At 41.6% G+C, this 14,122-nt stretch overlaps 3 protein-coding genes across 3 annotated transcripts in view; 2 read left to right on the top strand and 1 right to left on the bottom strand.

Annotated features, from left to right (window-relative positions):
- The window catches only part of T265_00832 (hypothetical protein), a gene marked incomplete at both ends in the record, with an annotated part of 138,616 nt that extends 134,115 nt beyond the window's left edge, over positions 1–4,501 (top strand). The window contains one exon of the mRNA XM_009164704.1: positions 4,428–4,501. Coding sequence (XP_009162968.1) covers positions 4,428–4,501 — 74 coding nt within the window. The remainder of the gene's footprint in view (positions 1–4,427) is intronic.
- The window catches only part of T265_00831 (hypothetical protein), a gene marked incomplete at both ends in the record, with an annotated part of 83,376 nt that overhangs the window by 29,387 nt on the left and 39,867 nt on the right, over positions 1–14,122 (bottom strand). Inside the window, 4 exons of the mRNA XM_009164703.1 lie at positions 3,497–3,679; positions 4,183–4,253; positions 5,659–5,727; positions 6,666–6,767. Coding sequence (XP_009162967.1) covers positions 3,497–3,679; positions 4,183–4,253; positions 5,659–5,727; positions 6,666–6,767 — 425 coding nt within the window. The remainder of the gene's footprint in view (positions 1–3,496; positions 3,680–4,182; positions 4,254–5,658; positions 5,728–6,665; positions 6,768–14,122) is intronic.
- Positions 5,166–14,122, top strand: part of T265_00830 (hypothetical protein) — a gene marked incomplete at both ends in the record, with an annotated part of 54,033 nt that continues 45,076 nt past the window's right edge. Inside the window, one exon of the mRNA XM_009164702.1 lies at positions 5,166–5,291. Coding sequence (XP_009162966.1) covers positions 5,166–5,291 — 126 coding nt within the window. The remainder of the gene's footprint in view (positions 5,292–14,122) is intronic.

The raw sequence follows: 14,122 nt of genomic DNA, 5'->3' as shown, positions 1-14,122 counted from the left end.
ATCCAAATCACGCGCCTTACTGCTAAATTGTGGATTTGATGAGAAATCACATTCCGGATACGATACAACTTCCTCGGAATTAACGGCCTTGAAGATCAACAGAATGTCCCTGTTTCTGCGTGCATTACTCACAAAAGTAACAAAAGAAACCAAGTAGTTCAACAAAGAAATGAAGCTCTTCAGCATGAAAGAACAAAATATATAATGTTTCCGTGCCACACTAAAATACTCCATAACTGTTGCTTTTATAACTGTGTCACAGACCACCGGGAACAAGACCGACTGCACTCAGATCAGTTTAGGTGGTGGAGTTGAGAGATATCTGCTTCATAAGCAATGTAGCTATACGAAAGCAAAGAAACATGCAGTGCTTTATTGTCAGTTACTGTTCCATCGTTTGCACTTTTGCATTCTGCCATTGTTATGTAGCTAAATTTCAAAGTTTCTTTATTCAGCTGAAGTAATTATCTCTTCACTGTATGAGCACTGGTGTCACTTGTTTCCTGAGAACTGATGAACCACTGCACAATAGCAAGCATTCTATGGCTTTTAATTATCGTCTAATGTCATGAGAATATTGGACTCTTACTCCAGCAGAATAAGGATGGTGGTTCGCTTATTCAAGATCAACGTTGTTTTTTTCAAACATGCATTTGGAACACTGTTCACGCTATTCATTACAAATGATTTAAAGTGTACATTTATTTTTAACTTCAGGAACTCCGCTGTCATTTTTTGTTGATGGGTGTCAGCGAAGGTTTTGCCCAGTCCAAACCCTAAACAGTTTTATCGCAGACCAAGTAGTGAGCTTTTCATCATCGGAAAGTGCTGCAGGGAGAATCGCGATTTGTTTATTCGCGATTGATATTCACCTAAGATCGGAAACAGCCCAGATGTTTGCATAGAAGGACGTGGAAGTGTCACCAACCCAGGAAGTGATGAGGAGGCTGCTCAGTCATTTGACACGTAGGGTTCACGACTACCTATCACCCCGTGCCACTGTGCTCAACATGTGGCATGCCATGTTTCCAAAAAGTTTGGAGGACCATCAGATACTCGTCAAATACATCCAATCGTGACATCTCGAATATCGCACCAACTTACAATGAGTCGGCAGTATATTCAGTTGCAGAAGAGCATCACAAACGAGGGATTCATTTGAGTCTCCTGTCAGAATTTCTCCCATTCTGGCTTCAAGCAGAACATCAAGCAGTCGAAGAAACCTTGGGGACTGCGCCTGTCCGATGTGCCCCAAGAAGGTTGAAAGCCATTGTGCTGTCAGCGTTTTTAACAACCTTATAATTAGTGTATTATTCTCGGACTAGAAGATACTTATATCTGGTAAGTAGGGTGCTCCTAATGAAAACATTCTGAAGTGTGAGGGGGGTTATTTCTGAATAGTACAGCTTGTTTGGAATTTTCATGTAACGGCGGAGCAGTGTAGCTACCTACGGAAGAGCAATAACACTTTGACCTACCTACTTAGTGAGCTTAGCGTGATTTACGATCCTATATCTATTCGAAATTGATATATGTGATGGTTCCATGTGGCTGCGATCCGCTTGCTCACAGATCACACAGCCAAAAAACCCAGTGTTTTTCTGTGCCTTTTTGGCTAACTAATCTCTCAGTGGTCCAGTCCATACTGACCCTTTGCCGAGCGATGCCTGGAACATCAATCCGTAATTCACACAGCGAGCATTTGTAGATCTTCGAAACCTTGTTGACATTTTTAGTCAATTTTCGGATCCGCACGGCTTTACAGCAATGACCAGACTTTAGTTTTACATGTGCCACAAGTCACCTGATTTCACACAACCACTAATACACAAATTGGCTGTTCATCTAGCATACAGATAAAAACTACGTATCAGCTTAGTCGCGTGGTTCTGTAACCTTATCGACTACTAGCAGTTTACACTGAGTGCACTGGTTCAAGCCACCGTCATTTTGTTCAGTGATTTGGATAAGTATGCGGCGAAAATATTCGAGTTTCAAATTCACTAATGATGAAACAGCGATAATGGTCGAGCATCAACAGTGACAGAATGGTGACAACGACTGAGGTGTACTGGCAAAATGTGAGATCCATAGAGGCCGAACGCAGATACAGGTAGGTTCAAGTAACCGTCTATTCTCTCAGTCCTCGGTCATATCACATGAGATGCAATTATATATGTGCATAGATTAACCCTTTTACGCGGTCCTAAAAATGAGTCCACGTGTTGTTCAGACATACAGCTTGTATTCTGATTGCCAAGGACTGCACTATATCCCAAGATGGCCAAGGCAAACAGAGATATAAGATCTTTTAATAAGGGAAACTACGCATAAGGTTGCTGAAATCTCTTCGACAGCCCACGACCGGTTTCGCCATTCTTGGGACTCATCAGGTAGGCGCAGTCCCTCAGTTTCCGTCAACCTTATGATCTACTTGAACCCAAATTGCACTGTTTTCGAGAAATACAGTCATTTGCAAATCAATTTGATTTTCCGACTGAATCATGAGGGGGCCTGTGTGCAGCACATTCAGCTGGAGGACATCATAACGAGAGATTCAATTGAGTCTCCCGTGAAAACCAAATTGATTTGCAAATGAGTGTATTTCTCGAGAGATATATGATGTTTAAAACGGATTCTTAAAAGATTATACAATCTAAGGAATATTCGCCGTACCGTGTCAATTTTTATTGTAAAGTTGACGATTTCCAATGGAAGGTAGCTCAACACGTATCTCGATAGACCTTCAAAATGGTGAATTCAGTGGCGTCACAGGTGTTTTGGCATGTTTAAATAGAATGTTTATTTGCTTGGCCTGGCAGTTTTCTTGGAATTCGGTTAATCATCAGTCAAATTGTTGTTATCCTCATTAGGTGTTTTTGTAACGGTCCATCAATAGATGCATCGAATAGTACTTATTCCTAGAGTGATGTGCGGCTCGAGAAGCTTTCCCTTCTGATGATTAAATAACTAATACCGATCGATAACTAGGAAAATAAGAGATGTGGAGTATTAGAAAGATGGAGGAAGAGCACTGATTAAAAATCGCATTGTTAATGACCAAGTTTTAGTAGGAAAACTAACATTTCCACACATCTTGATTTATGTGTATTTAAATGGACAAAACACTTTTATTGGGAGTGATCTATTATATTGCATTCTGTTATGTTATATCATACTATGTTGCATCATAGCGCAGTATATTATATTGGGTGCAACATAGTTTACTATGGTAAACTTTATAAAGTAGGTTGTATTTCATGTGGCCACTCCCTAAAGGCTGCCTCAGGAGACTGAAAATATGTGAGGCTCCTCTGAAGGCGGTCTTGAAAGCGGGACAACTTGATTGTATTTATATGAAGAACTCCAAAGAAGTAGAATATGATATTCGATATCTTGTTCACTTGATCATTACTTGGAGTCCGTTAACGCCACAACCTAATGTTTGAACATCAGATGTTTACATTATGAAAGCCGAAAAAAGGCCAAAACTCACGAAGAAATCAGGGGATCTTGTCGTAGTAAAAGGAGGATAGGTTCAACGTTCAAGTGAATGCAGGCCAAGATTGAATAGATCACCAGGATGACGCAGATGGCTGGAAAACTGATATTATTAAGTGAAACGCCCACCTCTCTGCAAGAATACGCCGAGCATACGACGGTTTTGACTACCGTACGCCTGTGAGGGAAACAGCGAACAATCAAGACAATCAAGAGAGGGAATGTGGCAAAAGCAATTTTGAAGGGACATCAGAACCAATCGCACGTACGCTATCAGGTGACGGAGGTTTGGCCTATTGATATGGTATTTACAATTAATTTACCAATTACTTTACTATAAGTTACTGGGTTCTTAAGAAGAGGACTGAAATCCTGTTGCACCAACTTCACTTAAAAAATCAGGACAAAAGCTGCAGCCCATTGGTTTCCTAGGATCAATCACCTCAGCTATTCAATTAATATTTATATGGGGTGTCATCCTTATGGCTTTGAAACGGTCAAGTTCTCCTTGAGAACTGTGAAATGCTTGGGATAATCAGGACTATTCAGCAGAAGGAAACCTCCCTAATAGCTCTTGAACAATGTGCCTCTTCAGCTAAGAATTAATTAAGGAATGCTTATGAATGAAATTTGTACAAATGCTTTGAAGTACCGCACACACCCAATTCTGAACGGACCTACTGGAGAACTAAATCAGTGTTGTGTGCTGTGTTTCCGATTGGAACGAAAAAGTTTGGACTTCCACTGCACAGCTAAAGTATTTCGGTCTTTTCAATGACAATGGGCTTAGAGCCTATTCGTCTTAGTGAAGCATACAGGGAAGGAAAAATGCACATCCCAAGGGGGCATTTCCTTGCTCCTGAGAATAAATGTCACTGTATGATGGCAATGGTTGTGTTGATTACTAATACCTTTTTGCACTTAAGCTTATGAATCACTGAAGACTTCTGACATTGAAGTGTCCATTGGCCATTGGATATGCACTGCTGACGAGCTCTAATAAGAGCGAAACTCAAATGCACTGTTTTCACCTCCACCCCACCCCTTTGGTGTGATCGCGCCAGATGAGGAAGATTGTTCAAACGGGAGTCATGTGAGCATGTATTCTACAAAACCCGCACCAACACCCCCACCCCTTTGGTGTGATCGCGCCAGATGAGGAAGATTGTTCAAACGGGAGTCATGTGAGCATGTATTCTACAAAACCCGCAACCACCAACACCTGAAACAAGATGTGTCCAGCGCGTATGTGGCGCTACTGGAATGGCAAGTCCTGACTGACAAGCCCTGAGTGGTGGGCTAATCGGTTGGCGCAACCAAGGTGTGCTATTGGGTGGTCGTTCGAAGGGCCGGGCTTTCCGCTCATATCACTCAAGCACGAACACGTTCACCTATTCGGGCGTAAGAATTCGGATGAGTCCAGCGTGTGCTGGTGGAGTAGTAGAAGCAGGCTTGTCTCACATGGCGGATGTGCGGAGTTCAAGCCCTCTGATATGGGTTGCCGAATTGGTTCCAATAGGAGAGAAACCCAAGTTGAGCGCCTCCCCCTCATTACGGTGGACTCACCAGAATATTTGCGCAAGGACAGGAGGGCGATTGTTCAAACGAGAGTCACGTGTTTATGTATCCTAGATATGCTAAGCTTTCCCGCAGTCATCCACTGAATGACTTTTGGCTGTGCACGCTGGATTATCTCGAATCGTTCACCTGTAACACCCGGTGCCTACCGGCCACACAACCCGAAGGAAGCACGAGAGCCGGGATACTGCCAGGTTGTAAACCTAGAAAGGGTAAGTCGAGAGGCAGATGTCGGGTTTGAACCACGGACCTTCCGGTCATTAAATTCGCAATTTAACTACTTGAGCCATCTGGCCCTGGATTAAAGTAATGATCAAAGTAATGACTTTCAACAAGTGTAAACCACACTGCGAAGAACTCTTTGTTCGGGTTAGAACGGATGAGTGCATTAGGAATACCAATAGACAGCTCTGCGTCCATGTAATGTGTTAGTTGTTTAGCTTACTGACTAGCCTGAGTGTTCTTGAGTGAATAATTCCAAACGGTCACCCAGTTTTTGATAATACTTCTTAATTTAATCCCAATTGTAGCACACAGGCAGCTGCACAGCCTACTCACAAATAGCGTGCAAAAACTCACCTGAGAAAAGAGGGTATCAAAGGCACTGGAAAATCCCGTATCAATACACAATCCAAGGACGTTGATTAGCTGGAACGCAAATCGAAAGTAGATGCTGAAGGAACCGCACCAATTTCACGAGTATTTTCATGACTATCTTCATTCACATGAAACACTGGACTGTCGAATAGGATGATCCAAAAATGAGTGGCGACAAACCTCGGTGAAAATTTCGGTTAAAAATAGTAATTCATCCAAATAAGTACTGCATTCGTCTACCGGGTTTGCCTGTTTATTTCCTCGCCTGTCTCACTGCGAATTCTTATTTATGCACGCGGGCTGCTGTTGCAAACTCCACGCCATGGGCGAATAGCCAACGTTTGAGATATTATTGTCGTTATCAAGTCATAAATTTTTTTCGAGTTTCCGAACGCGCAGGTAGCACTTACTGACCTCGTCAAGTAACAAATTTATACAGGTGTTTGGATGGAGTGTCCAGCAAATCATGTGACAGCCGTGGCCACTTTGAGTGAGGCCTCTGCCAAGGTCCTCCCATTCATCACTGAGGCACCATCCAAACCATCGATACGATGCCAATAATAAGGCCAATACTGGACGCAATGCCGTCTCAAGGAACGTACTTCGACATTGTTCCAAATGAACTATGCAACTGACTCTGTAAAGCATATTCAGCTGAAGAATAACTTACACGAACGATTTGGCCTGGATCCAAGTGATGTTTTCATCGTCATCACCCTAACTTGAAAACTAAGTTTATCTGAATTCACGCAAACCACTTCAATGAACACTTATGGAAATTTCCACAGCAGCATCTGCCACATCAGAATATCGCAGTTTAAAGGACAGAGATGCCGCGTAATTACAATTCATGCACTTGTTATTTTGGATGTAGCCTGTGGTCGATCATTTGTGGCGCCCTAATGTTAATCAACTTGGTAAATATCTCCAAACGCCTACAGGATGTGGCAACGGAAGTGTCCAGAAACCAGTTTGCCAGGAAACCTCACCGTGTTAGCCAATGACGAAGCATCCAGCTCTTCGCGACTCATATGCCCACAAACCATTATGCTGACTGAAGGATTGATGAAGCGCAGAAGCTGGGTGAGCATCTTTGGGAAAATGGAAACGAGCATGGGATCAAACAAAATAACGAAAAAAGTAAATTTAGAGGGCTTAAAGTAAAGAACATCAGACGCTAAACTGGTGTTGTACTTGTAGTAGTGTGATTCATTTTGCATCAAAAAACGTTATTTAAAAGCGAGACCTCACTGTATCCTCCTGAAAGAGGCTACCTTAAGGAAGAAAACCTTTCGGACGCTCCTAAAGGACGGTGAGTTCACCTTTCGTAGAACAAATGTGAGAGTTCTATGGGAATCTGTGCATGGCTCTTGCAGTGAAATAAGATCCAGTTTTCAATTGGCTGGAAACGCTTGTCACTGATTCTGACAAAAAGCATTTTTCCAGAATGATATGATGTTACCACTTTAGTACATGATACACTTTTATAGTCGTCAATTTTGTAAAACATATCAATATAGACAATATCACTTCTATACCGCGAAGCACGTAAATTACGTATTACAAAGTTAAGTTTCGTCTATGAGTCTCTCGGTTACCAGCAGACACGTGGTCAAAATTTGTGCAAAGGTCAGGCTGCCATTGATTTCGTTGATAAGCTTGCTAAAAACCAGTTAAGACCGGCGTAAAGATCCTACACAGACTAACAGCATAGGTTAGCTAGCCCAAGCAATAAATCAGAACCTTCCGCAGATTCTGGCATCCCTCTTTCTGCTTCATTCTTTCCAAGACCTACTTAATCAAAAATAATCTAGTGGCTCAGTTCATGTTTTTTCCTTCTCAAACTAATACGGTACAGTTTGTTAAGATTAGTGGTGAAATAACACAACCAGGGTTGCGGAGTTTTTTCTAGCCCAGCTTTTTAATCCAGCTACTTTACTCAGGTCACCCACGGTGATCGAAACGCTGATTTATAGTAGACCATGCAATTGCCATTATGTTTTTTCACCACTAACCAACCTAAACGGATGTCACAGCACACCATCTATTCGATCTCATCCGTGACACACACGGTGTGGATAGATTATTACTACAACACAAACTCAGCAAATGAATTTTAGAAATTGCAGTTCAATCCGAATAATAATTTACAGACTTTGTGGGTATTAGGATGACGATGATGATACAATCAAATGGGACAGATTTGGACGATCCTTTAGAGCCACCAGTAAGAAACGTGATTCATGATATTTCCAATGAATATGGTTTCTCCCTTTGGTGACTTTTTATGCGAGACCAAACCGCACAATAGCCTGCGACCGATGATATATCCAGGAAGCGATCAACATCTAAGTTTGTTATTTCTTCATCACACGCTGTCAGACACTATTTACGACGTATGCTCAATAAACTTGATGGCTTCTGTTGACTGGAGTGTTTGAGCCAGTGCCGTCAGACTAGCTTTACTCCATTCAACTCACTCTTGATTTCCAATATGCCTTTTTAGCCAACAAGAGAGCATTCATAGAAGCGTCATTTTTGGGGGAGGTGATAGGAGCTGACGACACAACAGAATAATATCATACGTTTGTTGTGCAATATTATGCTTCACTTTACCATCCAGAATAGTCCATAAAACGAATCGACGAAAGCTACCCCGATGACTCCTATAAGCATCCTATCCATATTACTGCTGTGGGTTGTACGCTCATTGACCAAACCTCTAAAATTCAAGTAATTTCTCAGGAAGTTGTAGAACACCATACGTATCTCGGAATTTGCATCAGCCCTGACGACAGATGGAGTGAACACATGAATCTTACTGGTCGAAATTGCGTTTTCCAGCTTGCGTTGGTTGTGGCATGATAAAACGTATCACAGGGTCTCTAAAGATTCGTTTGCCAGACAATATTGCGATCTGTATTGTACGTTGTACGGCCACGAGACTTCCCTATACCGCCCGCCATGTATGAGATATCTTTAGGTCTCTGAACTGTAGTTGTAGCAAATTAGCAACTAGTTAATCAGGAAATAGTGAGGTGGACGGTTTTCGGTTAAAGCATACATCCAGCACTGCAAACTTATATGCCTCGACCATGAGTTATACATGCCGAATTATCGGCTGCACAAAATGGAGCTGTTTTCGTGCCTAATTCAAAGTAGCGGAACCTAGAGGTGGATGGAATTTGGAATAGTGGACGGAAGTGGAAGTTTTACAAGACATTTGGGTTCCGTTGGTGCATTGGTGTTTAAAGATTGGTGATCCCTTCCTCGTGCGTTTGGATGCAAAAATGAACGATATGGCGGCTAACCGAAGCCAGTGGCGTTCTTGCTGTCACTTTTTATTCAGATCGTCTGAATTTTAGAGATAAAGACACCTCGGATTTTTTGGCAGGCGAGCTCTGGTCCCCCGTGCTGTTCCATTTTCTTCTTCCTTTGTACGACTTGGTTGTATATTCCACTTTTCCGTTTTCCGGTGATCGAAATTGTAGCAGCTGGAACCAAGGTGCCTATGGCACATGGTTTATAGCTGACGAATTGAATCGAAGACAAGTTAGCATGATTTTACGGCAGTGAAGCACCAGTATTCTTTCAGAGTGCTGTTGTTAATGACAAGGATGACGAAGAAGCAGGCAAGTCAGCGTAAATATATATGTGGCTGGATTGGCAGTGCACATACTTTCTGAATGTCTTGAGTAGCAAGTGAGAGCAAACTCACATGTTTCTTGATCCAGTATAACAGCCTTGCTGACGACCTCTGTCTGACTCTCAAGAACAAGGTGGTCTGTTAAGTTCAAGCGAGTTTGAAATAATGTGGGTTAAAAACTATTCAAAAGGAGATGGTATTCCTAAAATCCGTTCATCATACAGGCAGATGACAGTTCTATGTCCATTGCAACTGGCCGAAGTCTCAGTGGCGGCCAGGGTGCAGAATGCTGACGGGAACGACCGAACTTTAAAAGGTTGGAGGTTTACAGGGCCATTTCCACACTGTTCTAACCGACCGCTTTTGGAGATTTATTACCGAGGGTATATGATCACCAGTTTAAACTGAAGTCTAAAGACCTAGGTGATCAGTGGAAGCCTCTAAATCTGCCGCCCCCGAGTCAATAAAGCATTTCATCGAATAGGAGTGTCATGAAGCGTCGTTAAACTATAATGACCTATTTCGTTCAAAATGATCAAGCCATCACGGAAACTAAAAACTCCTATGCTATATTACTACCAGTAGGATTTGTGCCTGTCAGCTTGTCACAGAGATGTGATTGGGTGTGTAAATTTCGCAGGTTTTCGCAGAGTCTGAATCTCCTTTGCAAACTAGCGGCAACAATGATTAAGTAAAAAGGCTAAAAATACGCAACCTGTACCACGTATAGGTTGAAGAAGCAAGTAACAATGAAAACGCACTTTATGAAGTCACTGACAAGTGCTCGCTACACCTCGGTAAAAATCTACGCTGTATACACGACTGTTTGTTGGACTCTATGAAGATATTACACAAGCAGGTCTACTGTGTTTGGACATCATGTTTAGGTACTGCTGAAGTACCCTAGGTGAGGTCTCACTGTCTGAATTATAAGATCGACAACAACAAACTTGCAACATCAAGAAGGATAGCAACCTTGTCGTGCAATCTTTCCTTTAACAAGGTCAACAGAAACAATGTTTCAGCAACTGAGGAATCAATTAGGCGGTTACTGTTCACTGACCTTACTGCATCGTGTTATATACACCGCAGCAAAGAAAACTTTAGTAATCATGGTGTGTCGACAAGGTTTGCAATGAGTCAATAGAAAAACAGTAGCTTCACTAAGCGAACCTCCTGAAATCTTCTTGGAGATTCAGAATACCCCGTTTCTTTGTGGCTGCCACCCGATCAGTAGTCATGTGTGCTTGGTCACTCAGTTAAACCTGTTTTAACCTGTACCGCCAAATTCGATGAATGCGAGTTAGGACAATTGTGTGCAGTTTTAATATGTAATGGGCACAACAACCACTTGCATTCAGTTTCAAGTACGAGAACTCACAAGTTTGAGAAAAGTAAGCAAGGAAGCCTTCGAAAACCTTCTGTATTTTTGCTCTATGAACATTCTTGATGCAGACAGATTCAAAGGGACTTGGAACCAACAAAACTAATAATTAAATAGACAAATTAGTACTTCGTTCAAGAAGTTTTGTCTTGATTTATATTCCCAATTTTTCAGACCAGCTGGCATCCTCAATTTGGGAACTTGGGAAGCTTCAAGATCGTCGACACACCATGGGGAATAATACTAGAGAGTATTGCTAAGCAAACTTTGGTTCCAGAAACAAGATGACAGATTCTGTGGATTCGCCTCATGCACTGTTTTTTTTCATACATGGCAGGTACTTGACTCCATTGGTTAGACTCCATTGGTTTGAATCCATTGGTTCAGTCAGGAAAACACAGATTAAACACTATCTTCATGAGCCAATTAGTTCCCTGTGAGAGTTTATTAAGTGGCACCTAGACAAAAGGGCGTTGGATTTTGCCGTTCGTGTTGATTCATCGGACGGAATATGATTATAAAATAGAATATAATGTAACATCGCAATATAATTGATGGTAAAATACATGCACAGATTGTGGTTCAATTAAGAAAAAAATTGACTAAAATCCAAACGAGATAACCAGTGGTAAGTTCTCGCTTGATTTCGATCAGCCTTACTATTCAACAATTCTTTGCGTCCCACAACTTCCTGGTCCATAAGTCGGATTAGCTTTTATTTCATTTCATTTCTTTATGACTTTCATTAGTTGACCAAATCTAGTGAGCCTATCTGTACATCCCTTCAATGACCAGTGAACTTACAAGCTCTTCCTGTTTACGACCATTACCACGGTAATGGTCCTCCAAAACTCCTCTGCTCAGTTTCTCTCACGATAAAATTCCCGCTCGACCGTCCACAATATGATAGTCTTTCTCGTTTGCTTGATATTTTCAAGGTCATGACCGAGAACGACCTTCGGTTAGACTGGATGGTATTGCCAAATTTCACAACTCATGTCACAGACATATTACTTCCAGCGCCCTGAAGATGTCTCCTCGAATGGTGACGAAACGTTTGCAAATCAATTGCCAAGCTCGGTGAACAGATCAACAGCCACCTGATCAATTACCAACCAATATACCCGAGCTACCAATATTCCAAAACAGTACCGATATTACTTCCTTCTTAAGTTCACTGGCAGCATATTTTAGCACAAAAGAACCGAGATTGTTGTATAACTAAACAGAGTGATTTTGTGATGTGACTTAGAGCAGCGTAATCTGAGTCATTTTTCCGAACATCAAGTTCTTAGATTGGCCTCATCGTAAACATATTGGGACGTAAAGTGTACGGTTGGTCGCATGAATAGGAAATCGGACTGATATTTTGGAGTTTATCACAAACGCTACGCCTAATAGGCGTGTCCTATTTTGTGCAGTCAACGGACGGTTCTATAATCAGCTCCAAAATAAGTAGGTAATGGTTACTCTTATACTCATTTCGCATGGTATCTCTGTCGCTCCTGATATTTTTAAATATTTCTGGAAAATCAGACATCATAACTACTTTCCTGATCTTATGCGGTTAGATCCAGGGCATCGTTTTTTACTCCGGCAAACGAAAAGAGTCATCGCAAAACACTGAATCGTCGTGCATTCCAGCTGGTGTGCATACTAGAATTTAGATTCATTCTCATAGCACCCTCGGGCTTTTAACGTGGTGCTGATTATGTTACATGAAGACTCGGCTAAACCAGTGATCACCAGCTGAAAAACGGATGTGCACTGTGCAGTGAAGAATTTACAAAACTTTGTGAAAATAATACATTCCACAATGTTTCAGCAGTTTTGTAGACCGTACCCAGGACACGAAAGCCAAAGGATCCTGACTGGCAAGCTCGTTGTATCAAGCCAATTAGGTTCAACAAAAATTAACGGTCCTCCACGCAGAAAAATAAAAAATGTCCTTAGGTAGAACTGGTTACTGTTTTTTAACCAAAATCCTGAATGTTCATAGAAGGTAATAATATTAACAAAAGCAGCGAAGTAAATTGCATCACAGCCACACACATACAAGACGTAGGTGGTTACTCATTTGGGTGCTTCGTTACACATAGTTGGGGAGCGAGTAACGCGTTTAGCCAATCCAGCTAGGCTTGTTACATCAAAGCCAATGGAGGCCAAATCATAACAAATGGTAAATAGATCATTCATTTGCAGTCAAAATGATCGTTTACTCAGGATCGTCACTAGATTTAAGTCAATATCTTGGTTACAATAACGAAAGTGCATTGTTTAAAATGATTAATTTCTAGACACTTTCCTCACATAAGCGCAGCAATGCATTGAATTCCTATTAAAATACTTGAATAAATGTCTCCACCTTAGAAGATATTTGTGCGCTTTTGGGTTTATCAGTAGCACTGCAAAAATTTTGCTTTGGGTACTGTTCGAATCAGTGCAAACGCAGTGTACTTCCTCCAGCATTTTGTGATAAGCTAAATAAACTACCTGAATGCATGTTATATTTTCAGAGCGTAGATTTGATTGAATCCAAAAATCCAAAGCGCAAGTGCTTCCATCCTTATCGCACTACCCAGTGATAGCTACTGGATAGTCAGTTAGCCTCAGTAGACGTCCGTCCCCGCGTAAAACCTAATATTCGCCAAGTAATCAACACGAAAGTCCGTCAGATACCATCGAGCCTCGGAAAGCTCGGTCACATTAGCATTTTTGACCTTACTTGGACTGATCAACCCAAACTCAGCGGACTCATAGAAGACACAGTGTGAAACAAATGGTTTTGGAGAAATTACTTTAGGCCAAAAACGTTTTTATCACCGTAGTGATACGTCTTCGAAAGTAAACATTATGGTCTGGGGCGCGGAGATGTCTCAGGGTATTTTGTGTTTACACCTGTCTTCTAAACAGTAGAGCACGTGCCGTTTTCTCTATGAGGATCTGCAACCCAAGAGAAAAACAGAACCCCTTTGCTGGTACGTTTTCGAAAGTAATTCTCTCCGCAATCCATATTTACTGAAACTTGATATTCACAAAAAAACGAATACTGGGGCAAGTTTTGCAATTTGGCAGCCCGATCACCGCCGTCTGTTCTCTCTCCCACGTTGGACGTGCCTTGGCCATTGGTGTAGCTGTTACATAATCATCACATGAACATGAAGTCATGTTTCTATTCAACAGATGTCTACCGCCTGTTACCAGCAGCAATCGCCATGAACCATATGCGAGGTGAACAAAAAATGGACAATCCAACACGTGGTGGAATTGGTCAAATCATTTTTAAAAGTTTGTCCTTAAAAATTTTAAGACTCGAAGTCCAACCTTTGGTCATACTTCAGAGAAGCAACATTGGCAATCTTCAACAGAGCCTAGTAGATAGATGAAATCAGGGCGTGAAAGAGTGCGTCAAAGTT

The sequence above is a fragment of the Opisthorchis viverrini genome (genome assembly GCF_000715545.1).
Source record: "Opisthorchis viverrini unplaced genomic scaffold opera_v5_8, whole genome shotgun sequence".
Lineage (NCBI taxonomy): Eukaryota > Metazoa > Platyhelminthes > Trematoda > Opisthorchiida > Opisthorchiidae > Opisthorchis > Opisthorchis viverrini.
Note: the sequence above shows the minus strand (reverse complement) of the source record. Positions and strands in the feature narration are given on the sequence as shown.